Genomic DNA, 25,877 nt, shown 5'->3' with positions numbered 1-25,877 from the left:
TAACATTCCTATTATACTATGCCCTAACCTGCCTAGATTGAATGTTTGAAAATAATTGAAGTTGGCTTTTGAGTGAGGTAATTTTTTTCTCTTCCAGATGAATAAACTCTCCAGCTGCTATGCATTCCATTACAGGGGAAATTGCTGCCCATCCATCTTAATACATTATTGAAAAAAGAGCAGAAATTCAAAAGAAGATACTGCTAAACAGAAAAGTTAATTTGTTTGTGGAGCTTAACAATTTTATTAAACTCAGGGAAATAAATCTGTGATGTGTGCACTTGATAACAAAAATTGACTATAAAGTAAATTAATAGCAGGTAGACACAGACAGTATGTTAAAATAAAGGCAAATCTCTGTTTTGCAGCTACTTCCATACCTCCAGTCCAACCTTACAGGTTTTAAGCACTTGGAAATTCTCAACTTCAGAAACGGAAGTGTGATTGTGAACAGCAAAATGAAATTTGCCAAGACAGTGCCATACAATATCACAGAAGCAGTACACTGTGTTTTGGAAGATTTCTGTGATGCTGCAGCCCAACACCTCAATTTGGAGATTGACAGCTATTCCCTGGATATTGAGCCAGGTAAGATTGTGTTACTAATGTACGTGCAAAATCAAAACTAAGCAGACAATCTTTTTTCAGACTGTTACAGCTTTAGAAGTATGACTATCTTGGAAATAACCACATTAGCAATAGCCTCCCAGAGATAGATGATAATAACACAAAACAAAACAAAAAAAAAGTTGCAAATTTTCTGCAGAGGTATTTTTATACTGTAATGAAAAGCTGGGTGGAGCTGTTGGGCTGTGCATGTTCACCAGCTGCTTTTCAGGGACAAATAGAGTGATCTCACAGAGTAAATGCTGGGTGAAGACAGGTATAAGAAATGCTCACGTGCAGTTTTCAGGTGCTTTTACACTGGTGTATGGAAACATAATTTCTGATGATTATTGCAATGTTGTAAGCAAACCATGGTTTAGAGCATCATTAAATCTTTTTTAAAGGGATACAGCATTCAGAACAAAAGGAGACAATATTTAGGAATAATTGGATTCTACAGATACTCACTAATTGGAGCCTGACTTTAAGCAGTACTCCATAGATTTGTAATTCTAGAATCCCCCTGGATTTATATCTTTCAAATAGATTTGTAGTCTTTGTTAAACAGTAGAAAGTCAGTAATTACACATCTGGATACTATTTTTGTGTCAAAAGTTTAGTGTTTTCAAAAAACTACACTACTTTATCAAATTGAAGCCTGAATCTATTTTCAGGCTCTGGCAATTATTTCAGGGATGAATATAATTTCATTGCCATGGAACAATTCAAGAATAGCAAAAGTATGCAGATGCCTTTAGGAGTTTTGGTTAAGCTGTCTTTTTTTATGTACAGATCTATCAAAATTCTGGAAGAAAAATCCATCTACAATTCAGGCAGGCAGTTTCTAACCAGTTTTCCTTTTACATATACCTTTGTGGCCACTAAAAGCATAGGTAGCTTGTGGTAAAGAAAGTTAAGAAAATCACAATATTCTACCCTTCAAATACTGCCATGATAAACTGATGCTTGATGAATAAAGTATTTAATTAGTTCATTGTATAAAGAGTGAACTTTAGGCTGCCACAAGTTTCCTGTAATAAATTTAGTAATAAATTTTCATTAAATAAAAATTAAATTAAGAAAGACCCTAAAATGCAAATTCAGAAAAATTCTAAAATCTTTAATCTTCATCTGATATGCTTTACTGATGTGGTATTACAACATTAATTCAAGAAAACTGAGTTTATTACAGAGAGTTTGTGGAGAGAGCTGTTTTTGTGAGGCTTATAAGCAGCAGTATAGAGTCAAAATAGAAGAAATTGTGTTTACAAAGCCAGTATATTCCAGTACAGGTGTTTCAAAGCCTGGTGTGTTTTCATTTCGGAAAACAAACAAACAAAAAAAAACGCTCCAACCTGTGTAGCAAGTTAAGGTAATATAAGCAAATTCCTCTCTATGGTGAAACTGAGAGCCATCTAGTGGCAATGATGCTCTACCAAAGTGAAACATGGATGGGAACTGACAGCCCAAAAACTGCATCAAGAGTCAGGAGCTGCAAAGGGCAGACTGCACTGGTCATAAATAATACCGTAAAGAAGGACTTTTAAAAAATGCCTGCACAAAATATTTCATGAATCTAAATGAAGTGAAAAGCGAAAATATATCCAAGTGTGCACGTATGTGTTAAGGAAGATGAAACATTATCACAGAACCTCAGCCCAGCCAAATGCTCAAGCCAAGCTCTACTTGTTGTTGTTTACATGTGCACACACTTACAGTCCAGGAGCAAAGGACATACCAAACCAACATGCACATTGCATATAGCAAAGGGAAACTGTACACACAAAAAACCACTAATCAAAAATTCATAACAGGAAATAGCCATAAAATTATCAAGGGATTATAAGTGAACAGTTCTGATGGATTCCTTTCTACTACTAAAGCATATCCCAGTGTGTGTCTGATATTTGCAGTACTCCTATGAAAAATACAATCCTCATTTTTCATGTAAATCAGTGTTACTGAGCATCTGGTACACACAGAGCATGAATGGCTGCAGAAGAAAACTCTCAGCCCAGGTACAATATCCAGTACAAATCTTCCTTTTAAACTACATAATTATAAATGGCCACATAACCCAGCTTTTACCTGGGTTATCTGCTCCCATTTCCTTCTCTGCTGTCTTTTCCTTTTTCCCACTTTTTTTCCTTTATTTCTTTTCTTTTCCTTTCCTTTCTGGATCCATACACTTTAGTGGGGCTGTTGGATGGGAAGAACAGAATTTGTATCCACTGCTCTACTTCTCATCTTTTACTTTCTAAGGTTTTTGCCCCATGGTACCCAGGAAACAGGCTCCATGAGATGAGACAGGTAGATGCAGCCCTCCTCCTCATCACCCCATCAGCACAAGTTGGGTTGAGGGGTTGAGCACTGGGTTAAAATCACTCTTTCTGGGTCTTTTTTTTTCTTTTTTTTTTAATCTTTTTAAAATTAATTTCTAGTAAGAAGCACAGAATGGGTAAGGAGAAGCAGACCTGTGTAACAGCTGTCTCTGATTTGAGCCTTGCCACAAGCATCAGCAGGATCCTTTTTCCTCAATCTCATAAAGGCATCTCTCACTAATACTTAAAAAATTAAACAAAAAGAACTGCATTTTTTTGTTTTCCAAGCAAGCCTACCCAATGTTAACATACCACTAAACAAAAAAACTTTAAAAAAAGCAACAAAAAACACAAAAAACCCAACACCCAAAAACAACAGGAACAAACAAACAAATAAAAAAATCCCCACATACAAAAACCTCCAACACTACAAAGCCTGTAAGCATATATTTTCTTTGGAATATGGTAGTATTTCTATAATGCGGGTCTTAGTATTGTGCATATTCAAGAATCTAATTCCATTCCTCTGTCATGCCCTAAATTATTAAGACCATTACAGTTGAAATTATTTCTCACACATGAGGCTGTAGCACAGGATCCATGAGTATGATGACAGCGGTCACAGCAAAAACAGGGTAAAAACATCCAAATGTGAAAATCTTTGCCAGTGAGATGAAAATAAACTCACTGCTCAACAGCGATGGGTTAAATCAGTGCAGATGTCATCATGAACTTGCATGCTTGCTATGTTCTGTACAGGAAGAAAGCTGTGTGTCCTTTCAGGCCGGACAACATTCTATTAACATGCCCAAGTGGCAGCCAGCAAACACGAGCTGTTTTCTCTGGCTGCCACAAGCCCTGCCAAGGCCCTTTGGGGTAACACTTCAGTTAATGATTTCCCCATCCTTTACAGCTGATCAGGCAGACCCCTGCAAATTCATGGCATGTGACAAGTTTTCCGAGTGCGTAAGGAACGAGTGGACAAAGGAGGCAGACTGCCTTTGCAAGCCTGGCTATGCCAGCCAGGATGGATTGCCCTGCCGGAGCCTGTGTGAGCTGGAGCCCCACCTCTGTGTCAATGGTGGGAAATGTGAGCTAGTTCCAGGAAGAGGAGCTGTCTGCAGGTAAATGGATTGATGAATTCTGTTAACAGCCCAATAAGCTATGCTAATAAGCCAAAAGCTGGACAATCAGATGCTGTAGGTCACACTGCAAACACCCTTCTGAAGTATAAATAGTGTCACCGTGGATAAATCCATTTCTGTCTGTTAGTATACACAGAACATTATGATCTAGTTATTTTGAAAGATGCTTCAGAAATGTATTACAAATTCAGCATCATTGGCAGAGATAGCACACACAAAGGCGTGCATTCCTTTCAGATTTCCAAACACATTTTGGAAAAATGAAATAACACATTCACAGTTTTGCTACTGATTACATGGTAGCATTTTAAGAAATTACATTTTTCTAATATATATTAAAAAGGAAATCTTTATTCATATAGACTCTGATTTCAGACCACCCAATAAAGCACATGTAAGCTGAAGCTGCTTTCAGGGCTTTCTGGGAAAGATTTGAAGATTAGCAGGTCTTCCTCACAGCAAATATATTCCTTAAGGATTTTTAAATGGAATTATCTTAATTCAGTACTGAGAACTACACAGTACCTGAACATATTAATTCTCTTTTACAAAGTATTAAGTTACTTCTTATTGTAAGACTAGACAATCCAGAGCATTTGGTGAAACTCTACTCTAGACTGGCACACAGTAGATGACCAGCCATGGATACAAGCAAGGATCAAGTTACAATTCTTGCATTTGTTTATTCTGTCTTAGTACTTAGACTAGATTAATGATACAACTTTTACCTTATTTAGGATTAACATAAGAAATAAAAGCACTTATTTTTTATATTATTCAGAAGAAATTATTCAAATTTCTGCATAAGGAGAAATTATTCAAATTATTCATTGTAAAAACCCAACTACCATAATTAATTTTCTTCAATGGACATCACAGAAATTGTATTGAATTCACCACAATTACTGCTAAATTCCTGACTTTCAGAGTCACAGTACAGCAGCTGCTGCACTTAATATACTAGAAATCAGCCTGTGGTAGCAAGGGGTCTGACCTATTCCTCCAAGACTGATGCACTAAGGAAAATAACCCTTTTCTCCTTCAGAAAAAATGTGACTTGATGTACAAGTAAAACCAAGCCATCGTGAGAAATTATAAAAATATTAAAAATAATAAATGAAATTTTTTGTGAATTATAACAACTCACAAATTCCCACCACTGTGGGACTGACAGCTTGTGCAAATTTATACAGTCAGAGAGAAAATTATGGCCTACTATTTGCACTTGCTCCATGTAAATTCAATTTCCTCTTGTCTTAGGAGTGGATTCCCGCTATTTGTAGTAGAACTACTTCAGACCTTGCACCCTAGAGTGAAATCACCAGTAAACAGAATATAGGCTTCAAAGATGTGTTCAGACATTACCTTAAAATACATATGAACTTCTAAGGTTCTAAACCACAAATGTTACCTGTGGGGTTGGAAATTTATCAGAGATATTTAAAATGCATTGTTTTCTTAAAATCTGTAGGTCAGCAATGAATATATCAATGTCTGTTTATTTCAAACTCACTCTCACAAATGTAGAAATATTATCTTTCCCTATCATCAATCACATTATTTTCGTGCAAACACGTAACAATTATTTGTAGTGGAAATAATGAGGTCATATAACATTGCAGATTTTTCTTTCTTTTTGTTTAAGATACAAAGTAATTTTTGTCTTGACGTTTTGTACATTTTTTTCTCTTCCTTTCCTTATTTTAGATGCCCTTTACGTAGACACCAGCTTTACCAAGGACAGCGCTGTGCAAAATTTGGTCCAGAACCCACACAACCCTTCATTTTTAAACATCTCATTCTTGGCTTAGGAAGCCTTGGTTTTCTTTTCATCATTTTAATTATTAAGATAAGAAGAAAATGCAAAAGAAACTCTAATTTGCAGTAAGCTGCTCACAATCTTTTCCTTCACATTTCAAAATATTCCTTTTGTTTCTTTTGCAATTTAAAATCTTACCTAAACAAAAATGTTCTGCATTGTAGAAGTCGTACTCTCAGCAGCTGCAATTCAGAAAATGCTGTAAGGATTAATCCTGCTTTTGAACACGATGAACCCCTATCTAGCTTTTGTCACACGGCTTGCAGTGTAAGTGTTTGTCTCAGTTCCTCAGAGATCCTTGATCACGAAGCATTACATGAACTTGAAAACACAATTCAGCCTGGAGGTAAACTGAATGGAAATCCCTTTCTCATCCCTCAACAAACAGCCTCACCTGAAATAACAGGTCCACGTTCATGTATTAACCCCACAACTAAATCAAACTTGAAGCTACTCTCTTGCTTTGCAATTTCAGAACTGACAATACTAATGCATTCATTGCTTTCCACATTTACTGCAGCGTAGGTTTCAAAACAAGACTGTAGAACTGCTTTCCTTACAGCTCTCTTGCATGGCTCTGGCAATCCATCCTATCTGAGTGCTTTTAGTCATTTAGAGAAATAATTCGTCGTTTGGTTTTTTACTCTTGTAGGTCACCAGATGAGTTCACAAAACCAAGACTGACAAGTTAATCTCTGGAATTCTTCATTCCCAGCACCAACCAGACAAAACCAAGGTTTGTGACTATTTTCAAGAATCTTAAAAATCTGTTGTGTCCCATTGCCAATGTTACCAGGCAGCCTCTGTAGTAATTCCATACAAAGAAAAGCTCAGATTTTTTTGGATGCTTGATATGACAACTGCATTTTCTTCTTAAATGTTTTTATGTAACAAAGTTTGGTTTTGTATAACCATGTGCTAATGTGGCAGTCACTGGAACATGTGAAGGAAGAAGAAATACCTGAAATGATAAATTAACACAAAATGCAGTCCAAAGGGGAGGTTTAAACAGCAGTACTAGATCACCTAAATTCTCAGTTCACTCAGTCTGGTTAAGATACATAGAGTTTGACAAGTAAGAATTCTAATTTGAGTAAGAAACTGCTCTTATCTCAAGTATTAGTTCAGGTTTTGCAACTTGAAACCCCTTGTATCTTCGGGGGGGGGGGGGGGGGGAAGACAAAAAGGAGAAAAGCCGAGTCAAAAATTCCTCTAAACCTGGGGGGAAAAAAGACAAAAAGGAGAAAAGCTGAGTCAAAAATTCCTCTAAAACTGGCAGACTTTCTGATATATCTGAGTATGTCCTCTTGATAGGTACAAGTAAAAGGTTTTACACTGCCATTTTAATTTTTCTGAATTACAGCCCAATTAGGAACAAAAAGGTTGTGCTAATGCTGTCAGCACCCAGTGTTATTGCAGGGAATATCAGTACGGGAGTGCCCTTGGCATTAGATGGACATTATGGAAGACATGACAACAACTATGTGACTCTTGATTGTTATGCAAACAAAGAAAAAAGCAAAGATACCATATATAAATATTTATTATCATTGATCATCATACCCAGGTGTGGACTCTTCAAGTCCTGTAGCCACAGTTACAGACTGAGCTGAAAATGGGAGGATTGGAAAGCAAAGATAGAGATGGACAAAGATAGAGATGGACAAAACAGCAGGGAGTAACAGTTTGGAAAAGCTGCAGAATGAGCTCACCTCACTGCTTGTAAAAGCACAAGCACAGATGCTTGCAATTAGTATTTTACCCATCTTAAAAGAAATGTGCCTGTGGGCAATTATAGACCAATAGCTAAACTACTTAAAATTACTACATAGAAAAGCATTAAATATTTTATTAAAGCAATAAAATAGCACATCTGCGAAAGAAAACCAGGTCTCTGTCATCTAGACTGTACTCAAATTGCCAAAGACAAAGCTCTTCTCAAGATCTAGTTAAATAAATTAACTCAGTGAAAAATCCAGAAACCACAAAATTTAAATGGGCTTAAAAAAATTAGGTGGCTATTTTCCACTGTTACTTAAGCTCACAGTGAATGTTTACATCCCACTTAAATGCATTAATGTTTCTAATGATTTGAAAAAAGTTAATGGCAGAAGAAAATGAAAGTAGAACAGCTTCCATTAGCTGAAAATAAGAGGAGCACTTTGATTTCACAATCTAGAAAACTCCTTGAGGGCTAAAATCTTTAAAATACAGTATGGCATTTGAACTGAATTTTCAGGAGAATGTGGCTCTCTACAGCTCATAGGCCAAATTGAGAATTTAGTATTTAAATTCTGGTTTGCATTATGTAATGACAGCAGTGACAGCTTTTTAGGTTGCATTATCTAGTATAGCTCTGTAGTTATAAAGGCATATGTGAAAATAGACAACAAGTTCCAGTAGAAGCCAAAATAACCTTCAAATCCTTCCCAAATATGGGGGGGGGGGGAATCTCCAGTTTAGTTATAGAAACACTGTGTGGAAAATTATTGCAAAACTTAAGTTATCAGAGGGGGTTTTGATCAGGTGGAATTTAGTCAATTAGTCATTAAAAAACTAACAACCTTTAACATATGCAGGGATGCTACATCCACAACTTCCCTGGGCAATCTCTTCCAGTGCCTCACCACCCTCACAGTTAAGAATTTCTTCCTCACATCTAATCTAAATATCTTTCAGTCTAAAGCTATTCCCTCTAGTCCTATCACTCCCCGCCCTTGCAAGAGTCTCTCTTCCTCCTTCTTGGGCCCCCTGTAGGTACTGGAAGACCACTAGAAGGCCTCCCTGAAGCTTCTCTTCTCAAAGCGTGATTCTTACAATAAACTACAATTATCTTAACAGATTTTGGTGTGACCTTGCCTATTAGCTATTAGATAAATGGAACGTTTTCAAACTCAACAGTACTTTTCAAATGCCTTACAGGACTTTCTCTTATAGGTATTCAAGAAAGAAGTTCTGCATTATTCAAGATTGGACTTCAGAATGAGTATGAAAAAAAAAAAATCAAGGACTCCTAAAGATACAATAGTTTGTCTCTAAAACCAGTGCACATTAAAAAAAAAAATAGTTCTACTGAAGGAAAGCAAATGACCAAGCTGAGCAGCTTTTGAGCATGTCTGAAATGCCTGCTAGGAAGTCCCCACTGTTAAGATGCATGCATTGAGCTTCTGGTGCTTAAACATCTTACCTGTTTTATTTAAGAGCTGAGTGCTAGAAATAGATTTTGCTGAGATTTGACATTTTTCAACATCCTATGTTACAACCGTTCTGATAAAAAGGTCAATGGAACTTCAGTGCATTTCTATGCCCCTTTACTAACCTTCTTTACACACACTGATCCAAATGGTGAATGGAAATAAGGGCTGTCATTGACCAAAGGCCACATTAAAAGCATTTGGGAGCTTCTTCATTCCCTCCCTGAACACTCAGATTGCAAATCACAAAGTTGGATTTAATTTTTCAAGAGTTTCTATGAGCATCAGATTCCTATTTTTCTGTTAATAAATGCATCATTTTTACATATGTGCATATTTACTTAACTGTTTAATTTCTGGTGACAGTGAAACTACCAGGGTATCCTAAGACTTCAAACTTTTTGCTGAGGTACAGTATGTGGAGTTCCATCTTTTCAGAACATGAGATCTACATTCACAAGCATCCTCCTGGTAGTGAGTAAATCAGAATAGCACATGAGCACCTACACTTTAGACTCAGTATCCACACAAATGACTTTGACAGATTGCTGATAGTTTTTGTAGGAGAAATCCAAGCAGGCAATGGGTGGCCATTAAGTCTTTTGTAGGCTTATTAATTTGTGCACTATGAATCCACAATCCTGATTCAAGTATGAGCATTATTTTACCTTGAGTATCTTTTTTTGACTATATATATCTATTTATATTCTGCACCAGTGTTGTATTCAGGCACTTGTTTGCTGCTTGGTGCACACCCAAAGTCGTACTTACAGCTCAAACTGAGCTTCTACAAAGTTCATGACTATCCTGGATGACAACTCCTCATCCAGATGTGAAACTTTTGTGCATTCAGGACAGCAGCTGATTTTAGTGACAATTCTTACTTTGCACCATGCAGTTACCACAGCCAAGGCTGAGCTTTAGTTCACCTTCCCAAGTCTGCTCAAAAGAACTGTTTACAAATTCCAAACAACTGCACGGATTTGCCTGCAAAACCACTGGAACTGGTGACTGCATACAAATTAAGGCAATGCACCAAGAATATAAGGTTGAGTTTCTACAGATGAAATAGTTTTTACTTTATTTAAGTAGGAAAGAAAAATAAAGAAGAAACCTAAGATGTGGTTTTACACAGTAACAATTCAGAATAAAATTACTTTAAAAGTACTTTTTGTGGGGCACTGGAAGTCATCCTTGCCTACAAATGCTGGCTTTTCACTATTGCTCGTGTAAGCTAAGAATGCATTAAGAATGCTGATAGCATTCCACTTTTTTCCATTACAAATGTATTTTTCTATGTGTTTAGTGTATTTCAACTTACATTAGTTATCATTAGCCAGATTTAAAAATAAGTAATTTTAAAATGTGTATTTTAATAATGATTATTCATGATTGTATTTATCACTCAACTATTAATTACCAAATATATTTGCTGGACATAAACTTTTCTATTTCAATAAAACATAATAAAGTTATTTACTTGAAAATTTCACAAGGAATTCAAGTGGTACCTAATCTTACAATAAAACTCATCATGTTAACTTTAAAACTGGTGTAAAGTTACAGTTGGAGACAAAAGCCATAAGGAAACTGAAACAAAATTACATTTCCTAGATAAAGTATGAATTACTTGAATCTTTTTAAACTAAAAAAAATCCACTCTGATTTGGCCCTTAGGATGAGGAAGTTCCCTAAGATTCTAAGGGCACACAAACAAACAAAACCCTATGAAAGCAATACCACATCTCCAACCCAAACATAAAGCTTCCTCCACAGCACACACATTCAAACCAGCAGAGTTGGTGTCACTGGTCACTGACTGACACAATCTAAAATTAAAAGGATGCAGAGTAGTCAGCATAGCAAATGATAGATATATTGGAAGTGACAGCAATATATGTTAAAAAAAGTAATAGAAGTAAAAGGTTACTTGTTTAAGTAACTACTGAGAAATTAAGTATGAGATTTAAGATAACAAAATCAGAATTTTCTAATAGCAGAATGTTATTCTGGAGGAACACTTACCTTAGAAAGTAAAGACAAAATCTTTACTAGAGTAAAGCTTTAAAAAGTAGGTTTAAGCACCAAAAATATCTCATGGGAAAGCAGCAGAAGGTACCAGCAAAGGAATATTTTTATGTTTGTCATAACTTAATTAACCCTTATGCTTCAACTCTTCAAAGACAAAACAGTAAGGAGATACAAGTAAGATTTCAACATGGAATGTGTTTATTTTTTATTTTTAATTTTCAGTACAGTATTAGGAAGTCATTTAAATACTTAAAGATTTTTGAGAAAACCCAGAGGATTCAACTAGGTAAAGAAAAACACAATCTTAACACTGGATAAAAGACAAGTATTGAATGACGTTAGGATCTTCAAAGTAGCATTCTCAAGAAAACGGATATTCCTGTGTCACCTAGTCAGGAATGTAGTTTAGTGTGGTGATTCTCTTCCTCTCCTTTGTTTTGTGGAGCATTTTAGGCAGATCTCAACTATAATGGGGACAGCTTCACTGACAGGCAGAAAGATTTTGTTTTTAAATAAAGCACACAGAGAACCAAGTTTTAAAAACCTGATTATAATTGTCTCTGTAATTGTAGACCAGAAGGGCATCAGATCATCCTACAGTCCTAAAGATCAACCCTCTCCCCTCCTTTTATATTTCCTCTCCAAATCAACCAACTGTAATTACCTGACACAGTACAAGGGACCATGGAAACAACTGGTAAGCAGTTAAATATTGTCAGACATGTAAAAAAATAATAAACTAATCTGAAACTAACTGAATATTAAGTTGTTTCACAAAAAGTTAAGTAAAACTAAGAGCAGAAGCTGCTTTTGGTGCAGAGCGAAAAAAAAAGAGGGGGAAAAAAAAGCAGCCTGCTACTGTGCAAGCTAGAATACCCTGGTTTCTGGAATGCATCTTCTGCTTCCCTCAGGCATACTCATGGAGCAATGCTGAGAGGTGGAAACATCTCATTTGAGATGTCCAGCCACCAGATCCTCTTCCATTATTTCCAAGTCCATTTTATTTTCCTGATAGCTCAGATTTATTAGTCCTTTAGTAAAGAAAAATTTCCATACACTCCATTCTGAAGAATAAATTTTCTTTCCAATGCCAGTCAAGGAAATCCTGACATAACTAAAGGATCAGAGTAGAAAAATTCAGTTAGTTTTATTTAAAGTTCCCTACAGGTATGTTTACACACATACATACTAAAATATTTAAGTACATATATGTGTGTATACCTACACACACGTAAGCATTTGAGGATCTCTGCTTACTATGGTTCAGTCTCACAAAATCCATGGATTTTTAAAGATATATATATATATATATATATATATATATATATATATATATATATATATATATATACACACTGAGATGGAATTTGTCAAGTCAAGCAGCTAAACCTAGACAGAAACAAACACAGGTCAGGTCAGTGATTTTTCTTTCTTGGATCGCATGAGCAAGCACAGCTTCTTGCAGTGCTAAGTGTCCAGGGACTGGAAGTTGTCACATTTGGGTTCCAATGCAGTAACACATTAAAGTAATCTAAATTTCATAAGCTGCACCTTTAAACTCATGCAACACTGTACAGGTTTGTACACTACTTTCCACCCAGCAGTCTGATGCTCTTCTCCTTTCATCTTCCAGCCAAAAACTACTGCTTCAGTGAAGAATTTGGGTAAAATGAAAACAATTTTCTCATCTGCAATGGCCAGGAAGTAGAGTGGATTTGCAGCTGAAAATGAGATTCCCTGATGCAGTGGGTGTGTAGAGAGTTAAATACCACTTGAATATCTCCACATTATTCCCATAAGGAGTGCATGTATAACAACAGACTGTGGCACGCAACCACAATCTAAGGTCAGCAAGGAGCTGTGCTACAGAACCACCCCTCTTGAAAACTAAGTACATTTATGCATTTAAAAACTAAAGTTTCCAAGAGGTTTTATGCTGAGTAAGGAGTGAGGAAATTATTTTGTACTGTAAGTAAACTGTCAATTAAAAAGGGCAAGAATTCATTTTTAAATTAGGCTATGTAATTGGACATCAAGCTACTTATATTTTAAATTTCTATCAGAGAGATAACAGATGAGCATGTTTAATTTGTTGAAATAATGGCCAGCAAGGTAAAGCAATCTCCACATAAGTGAAAGAGATGTGTCTTAAAACTGTATAATTAATGATTCCCACCCAAAAAACCTCCCCAAACAAACTGCTTAATAAGGGAAATACTACAAGCTATGAAACTTGACAGAGATTAATATACAGCTCAGCATCCAAATCACTATGATATTCCAGTACACTAAAAATTGTAGCTATTGCATCAGCACACAGCATTAAGATGCATTATGTTATTGGACCAATTTTTTACACAGTCTAGTAAAAGGTATAGGCCTTGTGTATCTTATTACAGTTAAAGAGGATTTCTGAGGCTCAGGCCTCAATATTCAGTTAAGTTATACTGCCAGCAAAAAGCTGAACATATTTCCCTTAAGGCTATCCTTAATCTTATATAACTTCAGATACAAGGCTTGGACAATTTAGTGTAATATATTGAAATTACACTACCTGGCTAAACACACTGTCCAAGAATTGCTAATAAAATGTGGTCAGAAAAAATAAAGTCTAAAGCAGATTTTTACTAGAGAGAAAAAAAAGAATCTACAAGAGAAGTGGTATAAGCCCTAAAGAGCAGTACATTCTTTGAGGACCTCCAACATTACACTATTTTGATGTATATGAATGCTTTTCTTGGAATGTACAGAAAACCGTTTCTTTTAAACCAAGACAGAGGTTTAAGGAGTTTAAACAGGAGTTTATAGATCTCAAGGGGGGATTTCCCCCCTTCAGGGGAATTTCCTATCAGGTTCTGGGAAAGCAAAAATCATTAAATACAGACACTAACCAGTTTGCAAATCAGGACATAAAATGTCTCAGATTATATAAAAGTATACTCCAACTTCTCCATAACAGAAGTCAAAGCTAAGGCCTCACAATTCCAGTTATTAGAAATAGCATATTCTCTTTACTAGGCCACCACTTGAAGCCAACTACTCAGTGTTTTAAAGAAGGAATCTTATAAAAAGGTTGTTGCAGTGCAGTTGTTTGCAATATGTATCCACATACAGAGAGATTGCTTAAAAGTGTTAAAACAGAAACTGTTAAAGAAAATGCAGCATATAAACAAAATGCAGCAAACTACACTGACTGAAGTTTCTTCAGGGTCCTCATACCTAGTAAAGTTCACTACACAAATTAAACATCATGAAGTACAAATTAACAAACCACATGATTAATAAAATCTGTTCACTTTATATTAAACATCTCTACTCTGATTACAGAACGTTTAGGCCCTCTGTAGCACAGAGGAACTCTTCCCTTTGTATCACGGGCAGGGTTCTCATCTCGAACACTCCTGTGCCAAAGGCCCAGTTATTTCAACAGGTTCTGCAGCATCGCCGTAGCGTAGGTAGGGCGAGCTTGTCGGCTTGCAATTGCATTCTGGAGATACTGGATGCCTCCACAGCGCTCCCAAATTTCTTCAAACTGCCTCGGTAAAATTTCAGCACCTCGCTTTCGGGTTAAGCCAGTCTCCTCAAGATTAAGCTCACACATATCCATATCATCCTTACCTGAAATAGTAAAAGGAAAAAGAAAACATTTTTTTCCATCGTTCAAGGGTGCCATCAATAAAGATTACATCCTTGTTAATTACATTTCCTCTCGGTAGATCTGGCTTGCTAGTAGATTTCAGAGCTTATGAGGAAGTCCTCAGACAGAGGCATTTTTCAGTTTCCTGGTTTTGGTTACACAGAGAACACTAAAGCAGAATGAGAATAAACTAGTATCAGATGCTGCAAATGATGAAGTTGTGCTTAAACAGCAAGTCAAAAGAAATAAAGGAAAGAATCTGAAAGATCATCATCTTGATATATTCTTCTGAAACCCATTACAGGATGGCAACCACATTTGGATTACATATACTTTCAGATTCAGGTCACTTCACAGTGAACTGCTTTACTTTCGGTTAAATGTAGCAAAGCAACTTAAGAATTTCAGACTTTGGATCAAGTAGCTAATCTGTCAGCCTACCATCCAAAACAGCATTTACCAAATGGGACCAACATAGGCAATCCAACGAAATTATATATGCAGCTCACAAACTAAACTATAATCTTATTTTTATAACAGGTACTCACAACAGCAGTGCTACTTTTAGCTATGGGCTTTGGCACTCAACAGCAACAGTTGGTATAAGGAATTCTACTTCAAATAAGTTGCAGAAAACAAACTTTTGTTGCTAGTAAAGCATAATTCTGAAGTGAAACAAATTGGGTATTGTTTTTCCTCACTCTCTAAGTTAAATACAAAAACTCAAAACACAGAACCATAAGCAGCATTTCTGCAGTGTTTTTGCCCTGCTCACTACCCTCCAGAAAAGGAGGATACATTTCACTACCAGATAAATCTCTACCTATCCACTGCAACATCTATTTTAATTTTTTAAGATTAAAAAGCTATTCTCCCATAGTAGCATAAAGTAGCAAAAATAGGATAAAAGCATCAGCTTGCTATTAGCCCCATGCTATGGAAAGACAATATAACATATACACAAATTGTTTTGATACAAACAGCTTGTAATTCTTTATAGCTAACTAAAAATCAGTATAATAATGATTAGATCTTTCCCAGATAAACTGGGATTTTTATCTTCATGTCTCCAGTTCATTGAATAATCTGAGGCCTTGCAATAATAAAACCCTTTACATTTGGATTCCCACTCTGTCCATGGCTTCCCAAATGGAAGTACATGTACAAGTAAAACATAGGACCAGTTACATGTACAAACGATATTCTGAAACATTTGGCCACCATCAACAGCAGTCCTGAATCCTCAAATTCTGCCCAAAGAATTGCTGAAGACAAAAAAAAAAAAATAAAAATAAAATAAAAAAAAAAATAAAAAAAAAAGATGATGCAACTTTGGGAAACTTGGAATCTCACCCTCTTTTTCTAGTTTGTTACGAACTCTAAACCTTTTTGAAGTTGCAATTTTGCTTTCAATACCAACCCGCTACAAGCAGAATGGGTGCTTTGTCAGGGTGAAGCTCCATCTGCCGAGCAATCCAGGGCCCATCAAAGTGTGCATACCACCAACCCTTCTTCTTGTTCTGGGGGTCTTTGTACTGGTCTGCGGGGCGGATGAAGGGAATGCGGAAATAGCGCTGCTGTCTGTTTATTTCAATCTCTTGCTGTCTGCCAGGTAGCTGGGCTGTGGGGTTCTGTTGTGCTATCATACAAAAAAACCCCAAAGATAAGTGAACAAAACCATAAGAAAGCCATATTACTTGCTTTCTTAATCAGCACATTAAAAACAAATAAACAAAACAAACAAGAAAACAAGTAAAGCACACACACACCCCCCAAAACCCAAGAGATTCTCTGTGAATTCAAGGTCATCTGAAGTCTCAGCAAACCTAAAAAGTACTCTCATCCCATATAATGTGCATTCTCTTAATTGCAGCAGCTAAAAAACTGGTCAGAAAAGGCTCATGTTAACTGCTGTATCTGCATGCTGCCTGATGGCATGTTCAAACAAAATCAAGTAAATAAAATAACATATTAACAAAGTAAGTAAAATAACATATTCTGTTTTAAATCAATATTTAAGGTAAAACTTCCCATACAAAATTTCTTACCAACCAAATACATTTATCAGTAATTGCTTCAGTTCAGTCCTTTTCTCCGTAAAAAGAGATCACAGTGCACAGAAGCATTTTCAGTTACAAACATACAAAGCATCACTCGATGTTTGACAGTCAACACAAAAGGATGTATTACACTGTTAGAAAATACTAATTTGTTAATAGAAATGTTGACAATAAATACTGCTTATTACAAAGCTGCCAGCATTTCTGCCTGTATTTCTGTATGTCAAAATCTGGCATTAGAACTAATTTCTGTCTGCCATCTTTTTTCAAGGAATTCTTTATTTCAGACCATTAAGATCAGCTGACTGAACTTCTAAAGGAGAAAGTTACATGAAACTTCAAATTTCATATATATTTTTGGCAAATATTTTCCATGTGCATTTCTGGACTTTCTGAGTTCCTCCTATTTCAGATGCTGGAGAGAAACTTGCTTTCAAATAAAAGCACATACTCTTTATGTTAACTCATCAAATATCAACCTTCTTAATCTTACATATACACTATCATAATTAGTTTTAAACAGTAAATGCTCTTAAAAGTGAAATCCTTTCCTTTAATAACTGCCCCTGCAAGAGTTTGTTACTGATCTTGTTTTAGTGGTTTACACCACTGTGAGAGATACTCTGTTTAAGAACCTTTACTATCTCTAGAGAAGAAAATCAGTATTAACTGCTTGTACATTTCAGCATAAAAGGAATTACTAAAAGTGAATTTCATTTTTGTCCTTGTCTATTGAGCAACAAAGGTAATTTCTGAGCTAATACTTAATAACATGAAAAATTACAATTACTTTTGTCAACATATTTTCACAGTCATGAACAGGACTAATACAGATCAGCAACTGCACCTTGAAATTTCTTATGCTTAGATTCAAGAAAAAATAATTTTTCTAAGCCTGAAGAGCAGAACCTTAAAAAAATCCCCATGTATTAGGCATACTAAATTTCCTTTTTTTTTCTTATGTGCGCACAAAAAGTAAACACAGAAGAAAAAGGAAACAGGCTTTAACAGGTGAAGGCTACATGTATACATCAACTGTGATAAAACACATACCTTACAGGGAGACAGAGTTTATAAAAAACTAATTCAATTTTCTACAAACTGTCCGAACATTTATCCCAGCAGATCAGTGATTTAGTATTGACAAATACTTTTTGCACTGCAATGCTAATTGCTAAGGCTCATTTCTACCCCTAAGCATATCTAAATCCAAGGGCAAATCTAGAGAACAGGAATGCTATGCAGCCAATGGAGTCTCTACCTGGTGCTACAGAACTGTGGCTCTTTATTCAGAAGAAACCATCACCTGAATGTTAGTTTGTGTGCTAGGAAAGTAGTTGTTATATTGAGTCCAGAGTTTTGCTACAACAAAAAGCGATGTGCACACAATAAAAAAAAAAGCTAGAACAAGAATGTTATTTTGGGGGGGTGGGAGGTGGATAAAAACAGGAGATTATACATAATTTATACAATAATTTACATAATAAGGTTATTTCACTCTCCTTCACATGACTTCTCAAATGGGTAGGATTTCATGAAGACAAGTACATTTGTAAATTACTAGAGTAATTTTTAATTACCATCAGATGAATAACACTGTCAAATTATAAAGTATTTTTCTTACAATTAACTTCTATGTACATGTGTAGCAAAACACTGGATCAATGTTAGTATAGAGCTCTCAAGTGTTCCTATTCTTCAAAGTTAGCTTAAGCAACTGTCTCCTCACTTACTTGAGTTGCTCATAAATGGTGCAAAATCTGTGAACAAATATTACATGTTGAACAAAACATGAAAGTGCTGATCCTTTTTAAGTTATGGTTTCATTACCTCAACACTTTTCACCAATGCTGATAACAGACAAACGAGAATTATAGTTACAACATAAACATAGATTCTAAGTATTTCTACTAATTTTCTACTTCTATTTTCATCAGAATTTAACCTCAAAATTAATCACTTTAATAATTTGAAATTCCTGTTACAAAGCCTCAATGATATATATGCTAAGCACAGATTGCTCTGACAAATCTTCTAGTTAATTAATGTAGTACTTCTCTTTTTTGACATTTCAGCTAGAAAAAAAATTCCAGAGCTCTGTCAATATGAATAATAATATACATACCAGTGCTTAGCTTCTTCACTGAATGTATGAATTTAATTAAAGGATACTTGTAAAATTACATTAAAGGATACTGCAAAATTACATTAAATCAATGAAGAGATGGAAAGAAAAAACATTTGAAGCACACATCCACTGACACCAGAAAGACTTTTAGCTTAAACACCTAAGAAATCAGAATTCGCTCTTACTACCTTCTCATATCACTACAACATGTATATGTGAAATGCCCATATGGTATTAATTATTTGCAATATGGAGAATTATACTGGCATTAACATTAAGAGTCTCTAAAGGTCACTATCAATTTCTTCTGAACTGTAAGGTTCCCTTCTTCAGAAATACGATGCCATATTCCAACGAAGGCAAAAAACTACAACTATAAACACTGAAAAGAATGCAGCAAATGTCTGAATGAAAGTGATAAGAACATGAGTATTCTCAGCTTTTTTTGAGCCCTTTGATACCTCCCATCAGCAATACCATGTATGAATATTTTACCCATTTAGCTCCAGAGAAGATGCGTGAGCTCAAATCCAAAGCAATTTACCACTTTGCAGAAGTGCTTCAAATGCCTTTTCCTGCCATTTCAGTCAGAAGCTTTCTTAAGCACCTAAAAACACTTTTCAGACACAAGGACCCATTCTTTGATAATATCTTCTCCAGGGCTCAAGATTTTGCCGGCCACATATCCATACTAAAGTTCCCTGAAAAACCTCAAACTCAAGTAATGGTCAAGCAATGCAAACTCAAGTAAATTAATCAAGAGGAAGGAGGTGCCCTTGTACATGGACTGAGATTACCTGGGGCACCTGCATGCCCTGGGATGCTTATTCCCCATGTCCCAGTACAATGCCTTAATCTCTAGCTCAAATGACTTTGGGAAGACAACTTTCCCTCCATCTTCCCTTTCCTTTGTCTCTCCCATGAACAAGTATCAAATATAATGGAAAAAAATGACAAAAGGAATGATCTGACTAAATTATTCCATGCATTTACTGTAATTCTATAAATTCCTTGGATTCCTTTTATAACAGATGATCACCAGACTTTTGAGATGGGATGTTGGGAAAAGAATAATTGTCCAGTTTGTAAATATCACTCCAGAAAGCAGGTACAGAATTTTCAGGTCTGGATGTCTTAAACTCCCACACTTTCTTGATGATTGCAAAAGAAAGTCACCTACTCTGATTAGCATGTTGCTTTGTTAACAAACACCTGCTTGTGAAATCAATAGAATGAGGGTCTAAATAGAAAATGGGGTCTGCAAAATTTGTCACCCCATGAGCCAAAATTGCAATATCAACACTCAGATTTTTTTAAGAGGATGTAACATGCAGTGATGTAAACTAAAGAATTATTAGCACCTTTTAAAAGTATCTACATCTATGTCTACGTAGCTATGCATTATGAAATATTAAAGTAGCACATTTAACAAAAATGCCAGCACTTGCATCAGTAGATCAAGAATTCTTTCTAACAGATGTCAGCTGGATGTGAGAAAAGGTTTTAAGAGACAACTTTTTAGTACAACTAGCTGGGTCTACTGAAAGTGTTTTAAATTCTGTGAATAATTTTCTGGTGTCAATCTTTCCAAAATATTTACCTGAAATCAATATAAAACACGCCAAATAACTCCAAGCTTCTTCAGCCTAGCAAACCCAAAATATACTCCAGAAACGTTTTCTTTAGAATATTATCACCAAAATTATTATAAATACAAAATTATCTCTCCTCACCATAGTCTGTGACTGATTTGGGAGCACGCTGTTCTGTTTCTGCATTGCGTTTCTTATTCTTGGACTTCCAAGCATGATATACCTTTAGCCTTCGGTGGAACTCTTCTCTGCAAGCAGCCAAGAGTTCAATATCTATCCCAAAAAAAAAAAAAAAAAAAGGAGAAGGGGGAGGAATGAGTGAGAAAAGTCAGAAAAATTATTTATTAAAATGCTTTTCTATATTGATAAGGTATAGGAGTGGAGATCAAGTTGTAACACTAATGTGACAAAATATAACTTAAAAAAACCTCATTCTCTGCAGCACAGGGCCTGTGGCTTTTGGCCCAGAAAGACCCTCAAGAGTCTGATGAATCCTCTTCTGCTTTAGAGTAAAGGCAGTCCCCAAAGTAGCTTCTGTACTGGGACACTTGGAGCAGTAAAACACTACAAATATTTCTGTTGACAGTATCACAATACAAGCAGCAAAGAAACAAATAATAATATTAAATTGCACTGGTGAACATTATTTCTGCAACTGAAAAAAAAAAAAAGGAAAGCAGCAATTTGACTGTTTAGATTTGCATTCTTTTTTAATGTATCTATTTTAATTTTTCTGAATTTCATTATACTAAGAGACTGAATGATGACAAGGCTTTTTCATTAGTCATCTCAGAGTATCCAAGATGGCTTCACAAGGAATGAACTCCACTTATTACTGCACCATCTACACAGCTGAAAACATTGCTCCACTGTTGCATATGCAAAAAGAGTAAAAGAGAACGAGTTAGTTCCCAATTTCTACATCCAGGAAGACATTCTGAGTGATCTCGAATCACAGATTAACCAACTGCTTTCAATAAGAAGTTGGAAGAAACAGTAGTAACTAAAAAAGGAATAATTCTTATTGTTTCTATCTTCACTGAAGATTTGGCATTGAGGCCAAAGTGATTAATGCCCCACTGTGAGTTTCCAAAAAGAAGTTACACATTTTGAAAATTAAAGACTAATATGAATATCTAAGGCAGAAGATATTTTTACACTGTGCTTTACGTGATATTTTTGCTTTCTTTATGATCTGGAAACAGCAAGAAGTGATAGCAAAAAAATTCTTAGAACTTGCAAATTCTAGGTAAAGCATGATAACTACTATTCCCTCTGTGGAAGTACATCAAACTGAGTGAACTTAATTAAGAAGTTATAACATGTATTTTCTGGCCCAAGCCATTTAATATCATAAATATATAATCCCTAAAGGACATAACAATGGAAATTGTGTTTCCTTAATATGGAAATAGCTTCACGTACTGTTCTCTTGGGGGCAAGAGATTTTTTTAATTAATTTTTTTACTCACTCAAATTTATATCAATTTTTTATCTTTGCTACAGGAAGAAAGTAACACTTTTCATATAACTCTAACTTGAACTCTCTCTCTCTCAAAAAAAGCACTTACCACAGGACGTGTTGATTGTATCACGAAGCTCTGCATATTTCCACTTACTGAGATCATGCTTCTTAGTACCAGCAGCAGCTTTTGTGGCTTGCACTGCAGGACCCCTACAATTATTTTAAAAATATATATGTAATTTTTCAAGCATTAAACAGGAATTGTTTTAAAAAGAGGACGAGATCCCATGATCAACAATGTATCAGACTTATTACCATGCAGAATTCTAAGACAAAATAACATTTTTTCGAGATGTTAAAATTATTAAGAGAAAAATGAAAATATATTTTATGCACAAAACTATATCATTATCTGATTGGCCTCCTAGAGATTAAAAGGAATTGTCATTAATACTGTTCATGCATTAAAAGACATATTCTGTGTATCTCATCCCACACTGATGTACATTTCACTTAGTGTCGACCAAGATGCAGAAAACAAAGACTGGTTATAGACATTTTTAGCTCCATTCAAGAAAGAGACAATGAAAAATGTTTCTGAAGTAGAACAAAGAAAAGGAAGAAAAGGCATTTCCCCTGCTGTTTAAAATCGGTCTACGACAAAATCCTTGTTCCAAAGCTTGAGAAAATATTCTGTCTTTGAAAAAATCCTAACTTGAGAGAAGAAACCAAATTATTTCTATATGGGCTATCTAACAACAGCAATATTTATTCTGGAGTTGGGGTGATAATATAATAAAGAAATACCAAGGTAAAAAAGACCACTCAAACAAAAGGCCAACCAGTGAAAAAAGACTCATTGAAATCCAGTGTCTTCCAGAGCCAAAAGGTCTTCACCATGCAGGTAATACACAAGTAAGTAAACAGCAAATGCAAGTGAGAAGTCATCACTAAAATCTCTATCATCTTTAAGAAAATGTACAAGGTTTCCATGTACAAAACTAACATAAGATATAAAGATAAGCCTGCATTTATTTTTTTCCCCAAGAAATACGGTATGGGATAAGAAGGAGAACCCTAAGGAATGGCAAACTTCCTGTGGATTATTTTTATAAAAATAAATTCAAAACACAGTGATGATCAGCACAGTTTTTAAACACTAAGGAATTCACAAACAGACAGTCCTGAATGATTTTACCAGCCTCTGCTCATGGCTAAGAACTTCTTGGTGCAATAAGAAAAAAACAGGCCCTTTCATTGGAAAGTCTGTTTGTGCAGTAACATCTTTTTGGGACAGGCACATTATTAATAGGTATAATCTAGTGAATATTATTTTAACATTTATTTTTCCATAAAGGCCTCATGTGGTACTGTGAAGTTTTATGTTTTCCTTTTTTAATTAGTAGGTTACAAATAATTATTATAACCTGAAATTTTTCTTTATGCTGATACAGCAGTTTTGAAAGCAGAGATAAAAAATGCAATTTAAATTTCATTGAATAAACATAACCTTTTTAATAACAACTGAACCATCTCCTCAGTATAATTAAAACTACAGAATCTTACTGCTGCAGTTATAGCTTAATGCCTACTCATACTACTAATCCAAGTCCACACACAGCTTCCAGTTAGAGAGTGAGAAGTCCAACTTAAAAAATTAACTCCAACTTAGAACTACTCATGAGTGTAAAACAAATAACGGGACAAACTCCTTCAAAACATATACTTTAATATTTTGTTATTATTGGCATATTTGTAGGACATTAAGGATTCCTGATAAATGATTTCTACTGTCTGGTGTCTAACCTTCTTGAACCTAATTTGACAAATCCTAAGGATTTTCCATATTTAGCAACAGTACCCACCACGTTGAGAGTTTGCTGCCTAATTTAGCACAACAGAACTAGGCTGTACCCTCTCTGGTTAAACTAGTAATCTTTAAGAATGCTAATCCAATTGAATGGCTTAGTCTTTCTATTAGGGAATTACTCTGCACTCTGAAGAACACTTGCTTGCTTTCTACGTGGCTTTAATCATAACAGTATGGCATTAAGAGGAGCATCACTCATGATATTCAATCTTCACTGCTCCATATGAGAATTATGTATCATAAACAGTATTTTCAGACTAAAAATACAAAAGATCAGCCACACATGAAAAGTTTCCAGTGTATGAAAAGTGAGACAAATTTAGTTAAACAAGCATGTACTGAGAAGTATTGCATTATGAATTCAACCAAAACACAGAGCCTCTGATTTTGCCTCAAAGTTTTGTCATTTTTTTCAAACATCAAAAATTGGTTACTGTCATTGGAACTATGTTAATACATGCAATATAACATGGCCATTTAAAAATCAAATGCTACCTTAAATACATACAATGTGGTTTATTCCCATTCTTAAAATAACACTGCAGGAAAAAAATTTAGTTACCAGCTGCATTGCAGTCATCCATGGTAGCACCAGAAAACCCACAATACATGTGAGACAGATCATCTTCAGACTATATATCCATAACTTAGTAACTTGTTAAACAACACATTCACTTTCAAAAACTCTAAACAATTTTTCTGCTTCTGTAAGGTTCATAAAATCAATGTCAAAGGTAATTTCTGCCCTCAAGTTGCAGAAAACACTTTCTAATTACTTTCTGATATGGAAGACAATCACAACAATTTCTTTGTACGGAGAATTAGTATTTTACCAACTAGTATATTCAGACCAAAACCAGTATTTATCTTTCCTTCTGCATTGTGCATAAAATCTTGCATTTCCATTCAAGAAATCTCAGAAGGGGACTTGCTTGGATATCTTAAGGAAGTTTTTAATATGGTCTTACCATGGCACTTTTCAAAACTGCTTTCATTTTAAGTGAAGTCTAATTAGAATATTTTCTTATTAAATGCACCAACAGTTACATTGTTATTAAATTACTTCATTAACTTCGTGCTGAATATGTAGAAATATGCCTTTAAAAGATGTGGAGCCTTGTATTCCGTTATCACAAAGTGAAAGAAGAAGCAAGCTGAAGAAACTAACAAAATTATAGGATACATGAAATATTAATATTTAATATAATCAATTAAAAGAGCAAAGACATAATTGCTGAAAAAAAGGTGTTGGTAAAGGAAAGTTATCTGAAAGAAATAATTTACTTATCTGCTCATCACTTTAAAAAAAACCAGATTTGATCACTTTGAATTTCATAATAATTCAACCCATTTCATGTGTGATTTGTTTTTATAAAATGACTGATTCACTGGTGTTATACCTTCTCACCTACCTAGACAATATTTCTGACATTTCTGTGGCCATTTGTTCCCTACAAAAAAATTGGTAAATATATTGATATAAGTCCAGCCTTTATAACTGTGAAAGTTCTTGACAATCAAACTGAAGTCAAATGAAGTGCACAGGAAATGGCTACTTATGTTAAATTATTTCCATTCAGACACACACACAAACATATATATATATATATATATATATACACATACATACACACACAGTGCTGATTACTCTGTAAAGAGCAATAAATCACACAGGGCAGTGAAAAATAGATGGTATGTGAAAAACTTTACAGTAATTATATAATAATTTATACTATATTTTATTATTAAAGGGTTTATTAGACAAGCAAAGTAGTGAATATAAGGTATTACAAACCGATTTAGACATTACAGATGCACACTAATAATGATTATTGTGTGGTATTAGTAAATAAGAGGACAATATCAATTTCTTTTGATTAATTAGTGTGGCTTTTATCTATTAGAGCATTCAAATGGAAAAAAATGCCATACGCAGTCATTTGTGGCTTTGTTCCATTGGCTCTGCAAATAGAAGACATTAATGTTAGACAGACTACTGCCTAGTTAAT

At 35.0% G+C, this 25,877-nt stretch overlaps 2 protein-coding genes across 7 annotated transcripts in view; one reads left to right on the top strand and one right to left on the bottom strand.

Annotated features, from left to right (window-relative positions):
* IMPG1 (interphotoreceptor matrix proteoglycan 1) overlaps positions 1-6,575 on the top strand; it is a 51,403-nt gene extending 44,828 nt beyond the window's left edge. The window contains exons 14-18 of the mRNA XM_062488598.1: positions 369-588; positions 3,841-4,051; positions 5,780-5,956; positions 6,056-6,237; positions 6,544-6,575. Coding sequence (XP_062344582.1) covers positions 369-588; positions 3,841-4,051; positions 5,780-5,956; positions 6,056-6,237; positions 6,544-6,575 — 822 coding nt within the window. The remainder of the gene's footprint in view (positions 1-368; positions 589-3,840; positions 4,052-5,779; positions 5,957-6,055; positions 6,238-6,543) is intronic.
* A 7,959-nt stretch (positions 6,576-14,534) lies between these two features.
* Positions 14,535-25,877, bottom strand: part of MYO6 (myosin VI) — a 70,939-nt gene continuing 59,596 nt past the window's right edge. For 2 of the 6 annotated variants that reach the window (XM_062488591.1, XM_062488592.1), the window contains 7 exons: positions 25,801-25,830; positions 25,281-25,319; positions 22,105-22,208; positions 20,675-20,806; positions 18,547-18,573; positions 16,174-16,392; positions 14,535-14,734 (listed from right to left, as the gene is read on the bottom strand). In XM_062488591.1, coding sequence (XP_062344575.1) covers positions 14,535-14,734; positions 16,174-16,392; positions 18,547-18,573; positions 20,675-20,806; positions 22,105-22,208; positions 25,281-25,319; positions 25,801-25,830 — 751 coding nt within the window. The remainder of the gene's footprint in view (positions 14,735-16,173; positions 16,393-18,546; positions 18,574-20,674; positions 20,807-22,104; positions 22,209-25,280; positions 25,320-25,800; positions 25,831-25,877) is intronic. The other 4 variants (XM_062488594.1, XM_062488597.1, XM_062488593.1 and 1 more) reach the window with 3 other exon arrangements.

The sequence above is a fragment of the Cinclus cinclus genome, chromosome 3, assembly GCF_963662255.1.
Source record: "Cinclus cinclus chromosome 3, bCinCin1.1, whole genome shotgun sequence".
NCBI classification, from domain to species: domain Eukaryota; kingdom Metazoa; phylum Chordata; class Aves; order Passeriformes; family Cinclidae; genus Cinclus; species Cinclus cinclus.
Note: the sequence above shows the minus strand (reverse complement) of the source record. Positions and strands in the feature narration are given on the sequence as shown.